Consider the following 14,712-nt stretch of genomic DNA (forward strand, 5'->3'; position numbering starts at 1 on the left):
ACTGTAAAAGATATATTTCAGTTGGTCTATAAGTAAGGACGCTTATTAGATCAAATTCCTATGAATGTACAATGTTTTTAGTTATAAAACATTTCCAAAAACCTCTGAACATGTGTCATGTAGCAGAAGCTTATACAGATATGTAATATAAAAACTTGATGTCAATTATCTGTGTGTAGAATGCTACATGTAAACACAATAAAAGAAGATATCCTAAAATAGAAAAAGAAGTACAAAATGATAGGCCCAGGTATTCCAGGTCTATCCACTGGTGTACATTATATAAATAAAAGAAAGCAGGGCTGGCAGTATCAGAGCTTGATGAAGTCATACTCAAGGTAAAAAGCATCAAAGGGTACTAAAGAAAGGAATGTTTAAGGATGAAGGCTATAAGCAGCAATGAGAGACCGAAACCACTGACCAGCATGATCTACCAATACATTACACATTTATCTCTTTATTCAATCTCCCCTGCTGGAATTCAAGTACTATGAGAACAAGGTCTTTGCCTTTGTTGTTCTTTTCTGCATTCCTACCTTGTAGAATAGAGCCTGGATAATTAGGCATTCAATAAGTACTTGTTAATTAATAAATGAAGATACAATTGCAAACTTCATGAGTCAATTAACAACATTATTTAAATGTTGGAAGCACTATCCTAAAATTTGAAAATCTGGGACCAAAATTATCATTATGTAGAATATGATTGTACAGTTATAAAAACAATTTAAAAGATCTGAAAACTATCAGAAACAATATGAATTCTGTAAGACTGCCAGAGACAGACAGGAGTTGAGCCATTCCCAGCGCACAAGAGGAGGCTTCTGGGTCGCCGTACCACCCTCACCAGCACAGAGGAAGTAAGCCACGAGGGCAAGAGCAGCACAACCCCGCCCCTTATTGAAATGAGAAGACATGTAAACAAGTCTCAAAACCAGACTCCCAGATCAGTGACAGCAACCCCAAAGGGAAACAAGATGCAACACTCTGATACTCAAACACCAGGACTCCCTGAACTAGCAAAAAAAGAGGATCTAAAAAAATGAAATCAGAAATAATTTCTCAGATAACAGCAGAAACTGTGCTCATAGTGCAAGACATGATTAATAAATCTAGACAGGAGGCGTGCCATAGCTCCAAGCCCAGAGGAGGCCTCCAGATTGGCGTGCCACAGCTCCCAGAAAGCAGGAGGCTTCCAGGTAGGTGTGCTGTGGCTCCCAGCATAGAGGAAGCTTCCAGGTAGGCATGCCATGGCTCTGAGCCCAGAGGAGACCTCCAAATCGATGCGCCATGGCTTCCAGGCAGCAGGAGGCTTCTGGGTAGGCATGCTGCGGCTCCCAGCATAGGGGAAATTTCCAGGTAGGCGTGCCACAGCTCCCAGCCCAGAGGAGACCTCCAGATTGGCATGCCATGGCTCCCAGGCAGCAGGAGGCTTCCAGGTAGGTGTACTGTGGGTCCCAGTGTAGAGGAAGCTACAGGGTAGGCGTGCCATGGCTCCGAGCCCAGAGGAGGTGAGCTGCACAGGCAACATGAACACCCACCCACCCTACCCGCCCCTCCCCCATGCGTCAAAATGAGAAGACAGGTAAACAAGCCACAGAACCAGACTTCCAGATCACCTACAGCAACCCCAAAGGGAAACAAGATGGAACACTTTGATACTCAACTACCTGGTCTGCCTGAACTAGCAACTTAAGAGGATCTGGAAAAAATGAAATCAGAAATCATTTCTCATGTAATAGCAAAGATTGTGCCCATAGTGCAAGACATGATTAATAAATCTAGAGAAGGTACAGACAAAAAAAACAGAGCTGAGGAACATGATGGGATGCCAACATAGGAAAAAACTGAATCCATAAAACTGATGCACACAGATTTCCAGGAGATTAAAAACTCCACTGAAAGTCTATGCAGCAGAATGAGCCAGTGGGAAGACAGAATTTTAGGTATTAGAAGATAAGATTGCAATTAGTGACCAGGAAAAGGAAAAATTCTTTAAAATTTTGCAGGGGATTTAGCTCAGTGGTTCCGCTGCCTGCCTCGCAAGCACAAGGACCCAAGTTCGATACCTGGTACCAAAAAAAATAAATAAGTAAATAAAAACAAATAAAATTTTAAGGGATCACGAGAAATCAATCCAGCAGCTGCTAGACGAAGCAAAGAAAAATAACATAAGACTGACTGGAGTCAATGAAGAAACAGGAGAGAGTGCAGATGACATAAAAGAACTGTTTACAGAAGTGATGTCAGAAAACTTCCCAAGGAGGGGAAAAGAATTTGACATACAGATAAGCAAGGCATATAGGACTCCAACTAGCCTTGATCAAAAAAAAATCTACACATAGGCATAAAATTATTAAGATTCCACAAACCCAACAGAAGAACAAAATTCTATAAGCAGTGAGAGAAAAGAAACAAATCACATACAAAGGAAAGCCCATCAGAATCACAGCAGACTTCTCAGTGCAAACCCTCAAGGCAATAAGAGCTTGGAGGGATATGTTTCAAGCCCTAAAGGAAAACAACCTCCAAACCAAACTGATGTACCCTGCAAAACTATCTTTCAAAATTGATGGTGAAATAAGATACTTTAATGACAAAGAGCACCTTAGGAACTTCATGAATACCAAACCAACATTTCAAAAAATTTTAGACAAAATCCTAGAAAAAGACAACGAGGATCACAACCCCAGGAAGCCCAGCAGAATGAATCTGCTGGGCACGAGAAGAAACTAAAAGCAAAGGGGGAGGATCAAACAAAAAGAAAAAGTCATGACAATGATAACTCAATACATATCAGTTATAATCATCAATGTTAATGGTCTCAACTCACCAATCAAAAGAAACAGACTGGTAGAATGGGTCAAGAAGCAAGATCCAACAATATGTTGCATACAAGAAACACACTTAATTCAAAAAGAAACTCAGACTGAAAGTTAAAGGGTGGAAAACAGTACTTCATGTGACGGGAACCTGAAAAAAAGAAGGACTAGCTATCCTCTTTGCAGATCAAGTGGATTTCTAACACACACTGATTAAGAGAGACAAAGAAGGACATTATATCCTTGTAAAGGGAACAATCCAAGAGGAAGAGATGACAATCATAAATACCTATGCACCAAACACCAGTGTGCCCAACTATATAAAACAAATACTAATGGACATGAAAAACCATATAAGCACTAATACAACAGTAGTGGGGGACCTCAATACCCCATTGTCACAAATAGATAGATCAACTAGACAAAAAACAAGCAATGAAATACTAGAACTCAATCAAACTACTGAAGATATGAACCTAACAGATGTTTACAGAGTGTTTCACCCCACAAAATCAGAATACACATTCTTTTCAGCTGCACATGGGTCATTCTCCAAAACAGACCATATACTCACTCATAGAACATATTTAGGTAAGTGCAAAGGAATTGAAGTTATCCCCTGTATATTATCAGACCACAGTGTGATGAAATTGGAGATCAACAGCAAAAGAAACTGCAAAAACTTCATGAACATATGGAAATTGAACAACACGCTTCTGAATAACCAATGGGTCACACAGGAAATTAAAGAAGAAATCAGACAGTTCCTTCAATTAAATGACAATGACAATACAGCATATTGGAATCTATGGGACACGATGAAAGCGGTCTTATGAGGGAAATTCATAGCAGTGAATACTCATTAGGAAAACAGAACATGCCCAATTAACCTGATGCTGAACCTCAAGCTTCTAAAATGAGAAGAGCAGGACAAACTCAAAGCTCATACAAGGGAGGAAATTATAAAGATCAGAGGAGAAATCAATGCAATGGAGACTAAGAAAACAATACAAAAAATCAATGAAGCCAAGAGTTGGTTCTTTGAAAGAATAAACAAAATTGACAAACCCTTAGCCAACCTTATCAGAAAAAGGAAAGAAAAGGCCCAAATCTATGCAATTTGGAATGAAAAGGGTGAAATTACAACAGACCCAGCAGAAATCCAGAGAATCATCAATACCTACTTCCAGAACCTATACTCCAGTAAGATGGAAAACACAGAATGGACAGAATCCTAGACACATGAATTACCAAAGTTGAATGAAGACCTAAAAAATTCTCAACAACCCAATATCAACCAATGAAATTGAAAACATAATTAAAAACTTACCAACTAAGAAAAGCCCAGGTCCTGATGGCTTCACCACTGAATTCTACAAGACATTTAGAGAGGAACTACTACCACTACTGCTTAAACTCTTCAACAAAATTGAAAGGGAAGCAATACTCCCAAGTTCATTCCTGGAAGCAAACATCACCTTGATCCCCAAAGTAGAGAAAGACCCAACTGAAAAAGAGAACTGTAGGCCAACCTCACTAATGAACATAGATGCAAAAAATCCCTACCAAGATACTGGCAAATAGAAGGCAGAAGATCATCAAGAAGATCATACACCCTGACCAAGTGGGATTCATCCCAGGGATGCAGGGGTGGTTCAACATACACAAATCAATCAATGTAATACACTATATCAATACAGCCAAGGACAAAAACCATACGATTATCTCAACAGATGCAGAAAAAGCATCTGAAAAAATCCAACATGCATTTATGATAAAAACCCTACAAAAAATCGGAACAGATGGTCTCTACCTCAATCTACTAAAAGCCATCTATGAAAAACCAACAGCCAATATCATACTAAATGGTCAAAAACTGAAATCCTTCACACTAAAATCAGGAACAAGGATGTCCACTATCACTACTCCTGTTCAATACAGTTTTGGAAACATTAGCCACAGAAATTAGACAAGAGAAAGAAATAAAAGGAATAAAAATAAGAAATGAAGAAGTCAAATTGTCAGTATTTGCAGATGACATGATACTCTACATAGAAGACCCCAACTCCACCACAAGTCTTCTAGATGTACTAACCAAATTCAGTAAAGTATACAAGGTCAACACACAAAAATCAACAGCTTTCCTCTACATGAACAACAGACTCACTGAGAAATAGGGCAAACAATTCCTTTCAAAATAGCAAACAAAAAACTGAAATACCTAGGAATCAACCTAACAAAAGAAATCAAAGGACTCTTCTCTGAAAACTATAGCACTCTGAAAAGAGAGATTGAAGATGATATCACAAAATGGAAAGATGTCCCCTGCTCCTGGGTAGGAACGATCAATATAGTGAAAATTGCCATACTTCCAAAACTGCTATATAGATTCAATGCAATCCCAATTGAAATCCCAGCAGCATACTTCATAGACCTTGAGAAAACAATACAAAAATTCATTTGGAACAAGAAGAGACCCAGAATAGCAAAAGCAATTCTAGGTAACAGAGACATGGCAAGGGGGTATCACAACCCCCAACTTGAAACTAGACTACAAAGCTACTGTGATAAAAACAGCACATGGTACTGGCAAAGAAACAGACCTGAAGACCAGTGGAACAGATTAGAAGATGCAGAAACAACTCCAGACACACTCAGCCACCTCATCTTTGACAAAGGAGCCAAAAACCCTCACCGGAGGAAAGATAGCCTCTTTAATAAATGGTGCTGGAGAAATTGGGTTTCAACTTCCAAAAATTAAAACTAGACCTATATATCTAGGCATGCACAAAACTAAAATTGAAATGGATTAAAGATTTAAATATTGAAATAGAAACGCTGAACCAGCTGGAACAGAGGTTAGGTAGAACTCTTCAAGACACTGGGGTAGGAAAAGATTTTATGAACCAAACCTCAGTTGCCTGTGAACTAGCACAAACCATCAATAAGTGGGATCACTTTTTACTAAAAAGCTTCTGCACAGCAAGAGAAACCACCAGCAGTGTGAAGAGACAACCCATAATGTGGGAAAAAATCTTCACCTGCTTTTCCTCAGACAAAGGTCTACTATCTCGAATCTGTAAAGAACTTAAAAAAATCAGACCTCCCAAATTTAAAGACCCAATCCAAAAATGGGCATCTGAAATGAACAGACATTTCTCACACAAAGAAGTAGACATGGCAAATAAACATATGAAAAAATGTTCAACATCACTGGTCATTTGAGAGGTGCAAATGAAAACAACGCTGAGATTCCATCTCACTCCAAAAAGAATGGCTGCTATCATGAAATCAAGCAACAACAAATGCTGATGGTGCTGTGGGGAAAGAGGAACACTGCTCCACTGCTGGTAGGAGTGTAGATTGGTGCAACCACTGTGGAAATCAGTATGGAGATACCTCAAAGAACTAGGACTGGAAGTCCCATTTGACCCAGCTATTCCTCTGCTGGGTATCTTCCCCAAAGAATTAAAAGAATCATACCACAGTGATATATATGCACCCATGTTCAGAGCAGCACAGTTTGTAATAGCTAAAACTTGGAAACAGCCCAAACGCACATCAACTGGAGACTGGATCAAGAAAATGTGGTTTTTTAATAAAATCGCGGTACCAGAAAAATAAATAAATAAATAAATAAAAAAAATCGAGTACTACTCAGCCATCAAAAATAATTAGACATTTATTGTTAAATGGATGCACATTGAGGCGATACTCTTAAGTGAAATAAACAGGACACACATGTGTAAATAATGAATAGTTTCTCTAGTGTGAGAAACTGAAAGTGTAAATAAGGACCAAAAGGTATAATAGATAGTGTAAAATAGGAAGAAAAGGGGCAAAGGGGAGGGGGAAGTGGGAGGGGTAGGGGAAAGGAAAGAAGAGAATGGAATTAATATGAGAAAACGAAAAAATGGAAACAAATTCTTTGAAAATAGGGAGAAATGGAAGGGTTGAAGGGAGGGCAGGGGAAGGGGGAAAATAAGAACCAAGAGAGTATGTAAAGGCGCATATCTCCAATGATGAATGTCATTATGTTGTACACCTAAAATGTACCAATAAAAGGATATACAAAAAAAAAAAAAAAGAAGTCAAACTTGTAGGATTTTAAAATGTACTCAATAATTCAGTATATGAATTATAAATAAAATAATCTATGTGCTCAAGTCAAATATAAAGTCTTGAAACAAACCCAGTGTACTCAATGGAGACAGAAAAAGGATACATATTTTTGTTTCCTCTGGACTATATCCATCCCTTGAACATAAATTGAGTATTTGTTCAAGGAACTCCTCTAGGAGAGGCTAATGTTTGTACAGTTCTCTTATATTCCCTTCTCTTTGTTTTAGTGACATTCTGAACTTCATTCTACACTTATCAAGTATACTGAATGAGAACTCTAAAATAGTATTACAATAATTTCAAATACTATGTTCCATTCGAAAGCCTAACTTTAAAGTATTTCAGCATATGCTACCTCAGTAATATCATCCCTCTAATGAACTATTCACAAGTAACCCAAAGATTGTATTTGAAATAAAAAAAACTATTTTAACTGCTCAAATTAAGAAACTGGCATAATTATGGTAACACATTATATGTATCAGTTTATAAACCTACAAACAACAGACTAATATTCACCTGTCTGGTCAAAAATTACTAAAAGATTCATTAGAATCTTTTAGAATACCTCAGAAAACTGATTAGGTTTTATATAGTTTTGCTTTCAAAATGAATTAATATGTTTTAAAACAGTCTTCTGATACACATAAGTGTTAATAATATAAGCATTAAGCTAAGATCAGAATTACCAAAACTAAATCAACTAGTCAGGGAACAGCTGACAAAATATCAGTATTCTGAATATTACGTGAATATCCCCCAAAAAGCACTGAATACTTTCATAATCAACTTTTCATAATAGCTAAAACTGAAATTAAAATACTCATTATAATTGTAAATTACTTTAAAGTTGTCAGCTAATACATCTTCCAATTTTTCGTATGTACATTTCAAATTTCATTTAGCAAAACTATCACATCAAATTCGCCTTTAATTACCTTCAATGGAATTTAATATAGCCGTAGTACAGATATTTTATCAACTCACCAGAACACATAAAGAAGATTTCTTTTGGGAAGAAGGAAAACAAGGAAGGTAATATGGAATATGCTTTTAAGTGCTATATTTATGAAATGCACAATAAAATTATTCCAAAATTAACTTAAGGGTTTTAATACATACCAGGCTCCAACTTGATAATTTTTACTGCAGCTAACTCTCCTGTATGTACATTTCTGGCCTAAAAATAAAAATGAAAACAAAAATTTTAAACAGTTTGTTAATTACATAAACATTACTTGGCGTTATGTTACTTATCAACCACACTTCTAATAAAACTGAAAACCAAAATCTTTCTTTCCAATAAAATTACTACATTCATTTTAAATAAATAAAAATATAGAAAAGACACAAAATACTTTTTAAAATTAACTTAGTTCTAACCAGTCAAAAATAGTTACTACTCAAAATTTTGGAATATTGCCTACAAGCCTTTCCTTTACACTTGGGTTAATATTTTCAGCAATTAGAAAAACTACTGTTAGAAGTAAGTTTCTGGTATTATACCCTATAGTAGAGTGACTATAGATAATTATGTATTGTGTATTTCAAAAAAGCTAGAAGGATTTTGAAGCATTTTATCACCAAGAAATAAAATTTGAAGAGATACACATGCTTACTTTGATTTGAACATTACATTGTAAATATGTATCAAAACATCATATGGCCCTTATAAATAGGTACAATTTCTATTTTTCAATTAAAACATAAAGTTTCTATATAGAATCCAAAACAAAAACCTCACTTTTCATTTATATTATAAACATAATTATACAGTATTCAAGGAAATATAAAACCAAATCACTTTCATCTAACTACTCAGAAAAGAATGGTTAACTTTTTCTTCTTTTTTTTTGAGATAGGGCCTCAGTATGTAGTTCAGGCTGGTCTTGAACTCAAGGCAATCCTCCTGCCTCAGCCTGGGGATTTCATTCAGTGGATTATAAAACCTGTTAATTTCATAATAATGATAGCAATTATGTTTGCACATTATAGTTTGCAAGATACTTCATATACATTATTCAATTCAATTTATTTAAACACAAAAAGATTCACCTCGGTAAAATTAAATGACTTGCCCAAGGTCATCCAGCTGGCAGGGGCAAGAGTCAGATTTAGAACCCAAGAACTGTATTATGAGGACAAGATTTAATTGCTCATTTTCATAAGATGAGAATTCTCATTTCCGTTCTAAAATGTAACAGGGCACACTTGAGTCAAGTTTTAATTGTGTGGCATGGTTTGGATATGAAATAGCCTCAGAAGCCTACATGTTGAAGGTGTGGTCCCCAATGCAGCAGTGTTCAGCGGTCAGGCCTTTGGGGAGGAGTCAAAGAATCATGAAGGCTTTAATTAATTGAGAATCCATGATAAATTACTGGGTTACTGGGAGGTGATGGAAACTTCAGGAAATAGGGCCTAGTTAGAGGATGTGGATCACAGGCAACATGTCTTGAAGGGTATATTTTATCCCTGCTCCCTTCTTCCCTCTCCAAGCCAAGATGCTCCACCATGCCCTGATGTTCCAGAGTACTACAGACCCAGCTTCAATTGGGCCAACTGACCACAGACCAGAACCTCTGAAATCATGAGCCAAAATCAATGGTATTTTGTCAGTGATATAAAAATAACATGTTAGAATATTTAACAGATTTCAGTGGTGAATTTGTTGAAAGTATATAAAGTAATATTCTCATCAACTTTCATATGAAACTAGCAGTTACTATGATGATTTTTCATGTAACAGAATATGAACTATTATACATGAACCCAAGTTCAAACCCCGGTACCAAATAAATAAATAAATAAATAAATAAAATAACAAATTTAAATCCTCTATAACTAGAAAATGCTATAAAACAGTACTCTACTATAAATGATCTTCTTTTATATTGTTTTTGATACTATGAGTTAAAGCATTTTAGAAGAAAATTATAAAAAATTACAAGATTTTGTAGTAATTAAATTAAAATTAAACCAGTAAGTATGACAGTTCCCTTCTCTTGTAATCTCATCTCCCTGAGGAAACTGTTAACAGTTTACAATATTTCCTTTCTTCCTTTAGAGCACATATGTACAAAACAGAACACTAACAGTTGGTCAGTTTCTAACAAGGGTAAAAAATATGGTCCAGCCATGTACCCAATTAAGTTCAAAACTTATGTGTACATGATAACCTGCACACAAATGTTTATAGTAGTTTTTATCTGTAATTGCCCCAAAATGGAAGTAATCCTGATATCCTTTAATAGATAAATGGATAAAATTGTGATATATTTGTACAATGGAATATTACCCAGTAGTAAAAGGCAGTGAACGATCAAGCCATGAAGGAATGTTAAAAACATATTGAAAAGTGAAAGAAGCCAAACCGAAAAGGCAACATACCATGACTCCACCTCTATGACAATCTGGAAAAGGTAAAATTAAAGAGCCAGTATAAGAAAACAATGGCTGCCAGAGGATGAGGAAAGATGAGGGAAGATTATGTGAAATGTGGAATATTCTATATTCATACAGAATATTCATTCAGGCAGTAAATATTCTACATGAAACTGTGATGGTGTATACATGTCATTACGTATATGTCAAAACCCACAAAATGTAAAACACAGAATAAACTTTAGCGTAAACTACAAACTCTATATAGTTAATATCAATATTGGTTCAATAACTAACAAAGGTACCACACTAATGAAAAGTGTCAATGAAGGGGGAAACTGTGTATAGTTTGGGGGCTAGATAAATGTAAATCTATGTACTATCTGTTCATTTATTCTATAAATCTAAAACTGCACCAGAAATTGTCTATTAATAACTTTGTTATTTTAAAAATAATATATACATTTTCAGGCATATTTTGGAGCAGTATTTAGCATTAGAATCAAAACAGATACATTGTATTTGAAGTTAATAAAACCAAAATGAAGATATAAGGACTAAGGACAGCTTGATGTTTTTCAAAAGCACTTAGAACAAAATCAGATTATTAGAGGATTTTCATGACAACCACAGAGCCACATAAAATAAAGATGATGTTTTATGCAAAAGCCAAAATATTCGTATATAGTCACAGAAGTAAAAAGAATATAAATGTACAACTTGCACTAATAGGAATATTTAAATGTCAATCTATGTTCTTGAAGACATATTTCTGTTCTCTTCAAATGAAGAACCGATGGACAAATGTTTGTAATTTTCCAGCTGGATTTTTAAAACAGAAAGCAGTACCAGGCTCTTTTATAATGAAAGGCAAAGAGGCTTTCAGGAAAAAAGATCTTCCACACAGAGACTTTACAGATTCAATTCAATCCAAGAGACATTTCAGAAATTTAACTATGTAATTTCACAATATTGAAAAAGAATTTTGCATTTTGGACACCAATTTTTACAATCTAATGTTTCTCTCCAATAAGTTAAATGTTACACAGAATTCTCTGGTCTTTTTGTTTTTAACTTTAATTTACAAGAACCTAAGGATCCTGCATTATGTTTACAAAAGGAACTAACTGAAGTATCACAGAAACCTAAAAAAAGATCTAACAGTATTTCTGACTTCTGTTCAATTAGTAGGTTATTAGTATACATTAATAGTAAGACGAGTATATTAAACATCTATAACTCCAATGAAGTACATTAGTAGTTATATATCTTAGTTAACTCTTATTAATCAGATGAAAATTATTGGGTAGAAAAAAGTAAATTCATAATAAATGGATTAATATCACTATAAAATCCATAAAAGAACTGTTTCAGGTAAATTTCACCAACATAGTCCCCTTTCATCTTGTAATTTGTAATTTCAAGTCAGTTTACTACTGTATTTTAACTCACTCTCATGTCTTCATTTAATTAATAATAGTTACCCACAGATTTCTACATGTACCAACGAAAGTTTAAAGATGCTGATTTTTCTATTTAAGCCAGTTCCATTTCAACAATATTATGCAGCTGTCAATTTTGTAAACCGTGAACTTTCCCACTTGCTGTAAAATTTTTAATGAAACTAAAATATAATTTATTAAAGGAAAAGTCTAAACATTTTACCTATAAGCTTTAAACACAGAACTAGAAGATATAACTCAATGTATAATGTATCATACTAGCCTTGAATTTGGAAGATTTTTTTTTTAAAAAGTGGGACAAAAACATTAAAGTGGTTAGTAAGATCAGTAAGGAAATGAAAAAACTCTTATAAATGAAAAGAATTCTTATATCCCACCTGTTATTCTTCGTATTAGGCCCCTCGACCTACCTTTAGTTATTTAACTTTCTTCCTATATATGTTTAAGGTTACAAAATTTTTTAATGTGGAGGGAAGGTGAAGTATGCTTATAATCTCAGCTACAGTATTCAGGAGGCTGCATGGTGACCCATGTCTCTAATCCTCCATATTCAGAAGGCTGAGGTAGGAGAATTGTGAGCTCAAGGCCAGCCTGGGTAACACAATGAGACCCTGTCTCACTTTTAAAAAATAAAGAAAAATACTTTTCATGAAACTAAACAGGGGCTTCAGTTTTAACTACACTCCCTTCCTCCAAAAATATTCTTTAACATAAGAACAGAAACTCCAGAAATCCCAATATTTAACAGGCTATCTCTAATGGCCACAGGGTCAGAAATATGCATACCAGATTTAAGAACACGAACTACAAAAATAAAAAGTAGCATCTTTAAGGTTTTTGGTTTTTTTGGTACTAGGGATTGAACTCGGGACCGTGCACTTGCGAGGCAGGCACAGTGCAACTGAGCTAAATCCCCAGCCCTCTTTTACCTTCACTTTTTTTTGGTACCGGGGATCGAACTCAGGTCCTTGTGCTTGCGCATCGGGCAGCGAAACCACTGAGCTAAATCCCTGGCCCAGCATCTTTAAAAAAATGCAAAGTTCCTGGTTCATCCATAAAATTAAACAGTAAATTATATTATAGGCTATAAAACTTCTGTGCCTGATTATGAAATGTTATTTTTAACTGGCTCATTCACCCAAGAAACATTACTATGTGCCAGGTACTACACTACTATTGATATGAGGGATGTAATGAAACAGAAGCAGTTCCTATCTTCTGGGAGCTTTAATCAGCTGGTGAGGGACAGAGGGACTGAAGGGGATGTAGAGGGAGGGTGCAGAGAGAGAAAAACAGTACACACACCACAGTGTAAGAATTGCTTTCAGTGGTGATACAACACAGGAGAGTTCTGCACCCAAAGTGGACTGGAGAAAAAATTTCCACGATAAAGTACATCAAACATGAGAACTACTGAAAGACTTGCTGGAGAAGTAAGGGAACAGGGTAAAAGACTGTGGATGGTAGAATTCCAGGCAAGACAGGAGAAAACATGGACAGTTCAAAGTAAAATGGTCTTGCATTAAGGGAACATAAGACTGCAGAGGGGACGGTTGAGAGATAAGATTCCTTTGAAGGTCAGGACAGACTGCATCTTTCCCTGTCTTCCTGTAGCTATCATCTACTTCTGACACCCTATCTTGCTCTTTTAAGACTTTATGTCCCCTGGCTTACAATTTTCTCTTATTCCCTTCCTCTGGGCATCATTCTTGGTGAAAACAACATTCAGATCCACTCTCTTATTTTTATCATTCCTCGGTCTGTCAGAATCCTGATTTCAAACACTACTTGGTGGACATTACCTCCTACCCTTTCAGGTGACTTATCCTAGTCCTTCCAGTCCACTGATGCTTCTACTTCCCCCAAGTTCCTTAATTTTTGTGGAAGAAGTAATTTCCAAGCTGACCTCCACAGAGCTTTACAAGACTGGACACGTGCTTCCTCTCTCATGGAGACCGCACTTCAGGTTTTCTCCTGCTACCAGGCAGACACATTCAGAGCCTGAAGCCCAAAATGTCCATGTGCTCTATACCTCAGGTCACATCAAAGTCTTCTGGACAAGGTGTTATGACACTTACATGTCTCTTTAGAAAAAAACTTTCACAACTCTTTCCTAATACAGATTGTACTAAAAGGGGTTCCTCCCAGATTACCTAAATTGAGCCAATTAACTTCGAGGTCTTAAAGGTCAAGGAACAGAAGGATAGGGCTTGAGTTAGAGCAGGGAAGATGTGAACTTTCACTGCTGAAACATTTTTGGAAACTAAGTCATCAGAATTCACTAAAATTGGGTGGGATATGTAGCTCAGTGGAGCAGCGCCTGCCTGGCAAATGCAAGGCCATGAGTTCAATTCCTGGTAACAAAAAAGAAAAAAAAAACAGTAAAATTTTAAAGCAACTTGGAAAATTTAATTACAGAAATTTATTTAAAGAAATAATTAAGGATGTATGAAAAAAATTTGTTCAAGAATACTGACCAAAGCATTCTTTATAACAGGGGACTGTATAATGAATTAAAATCGAGTAACTATATGAAGAAGCAAAGTACAAATATTAAATATATATATTCACTGAATGAAAAGTTATGATACATTGTTAAAAAGCAAATTATCAAATATATATCTATATAATTCATGTTTTATATATGATTATACATGTTTTGATTTATATCCATGTCCTTAATATGACATTTTTAGTCTAGAAAAATTACATGTGCTATATATATAGTAAGAAACAAATGCTGATTAAAAATGCTGTTTTTATAAAAACAAACATTTATCTTTTGGCAATGAAGTAATTTTCCATTTATTTGTATACTGTAGTTTTCTAAAATGAATACATACCCTTAAAATATTTTTAAAAAATAAGATGGAAAAAGAAAGGCTATTTGTACTAAGGAAAGAAGGAAGAGGCAAACATGGAAT

At 35.4% G+C, this 14,712-nt stretch overlaps 1 protein-coding gene across 2 annotated transcripts in view; it reads right to left on the reverse strand.

The window, feature by feature from the left end:
- The window catches only part of Map4k5 (mitogen-activated protein kinase kinase kinase kinase 5), a 96,891-nt gene that overhangs the window by 71,717 nt on the left and 10,462 nt on the right, over nt 1-14,712 (reverse strand). For both annotated transcript variants that reach the window (XM_087208085.1, XM_087208084.1), the window contains exon 3: nt 8,067-8,124. In XM_087208085.1, the coding sequence (XP_087064211.1) occupies nt 8,067-8,124 (58 nt within the window). The remainder of the gene's footprint in view (nt 1-8,066; nt 8,125-14,712) is intronic.

Source organism: Heterocephalus glaber, unplaced genomic scaffold (assembly GCF_053883595.1).
Source record: "Heterocephalus glaber isolate CG9 unplaced genomic scaffold, H.glaber_assembly_v1.0 deba00000901, whole genome shotgun sequence".
NCBI lineage: Eukaryota > Metazoa > Chordata > Mammalia > Rodentia > Bathyergidae > Heterocephalus > Heterocephalus glaber.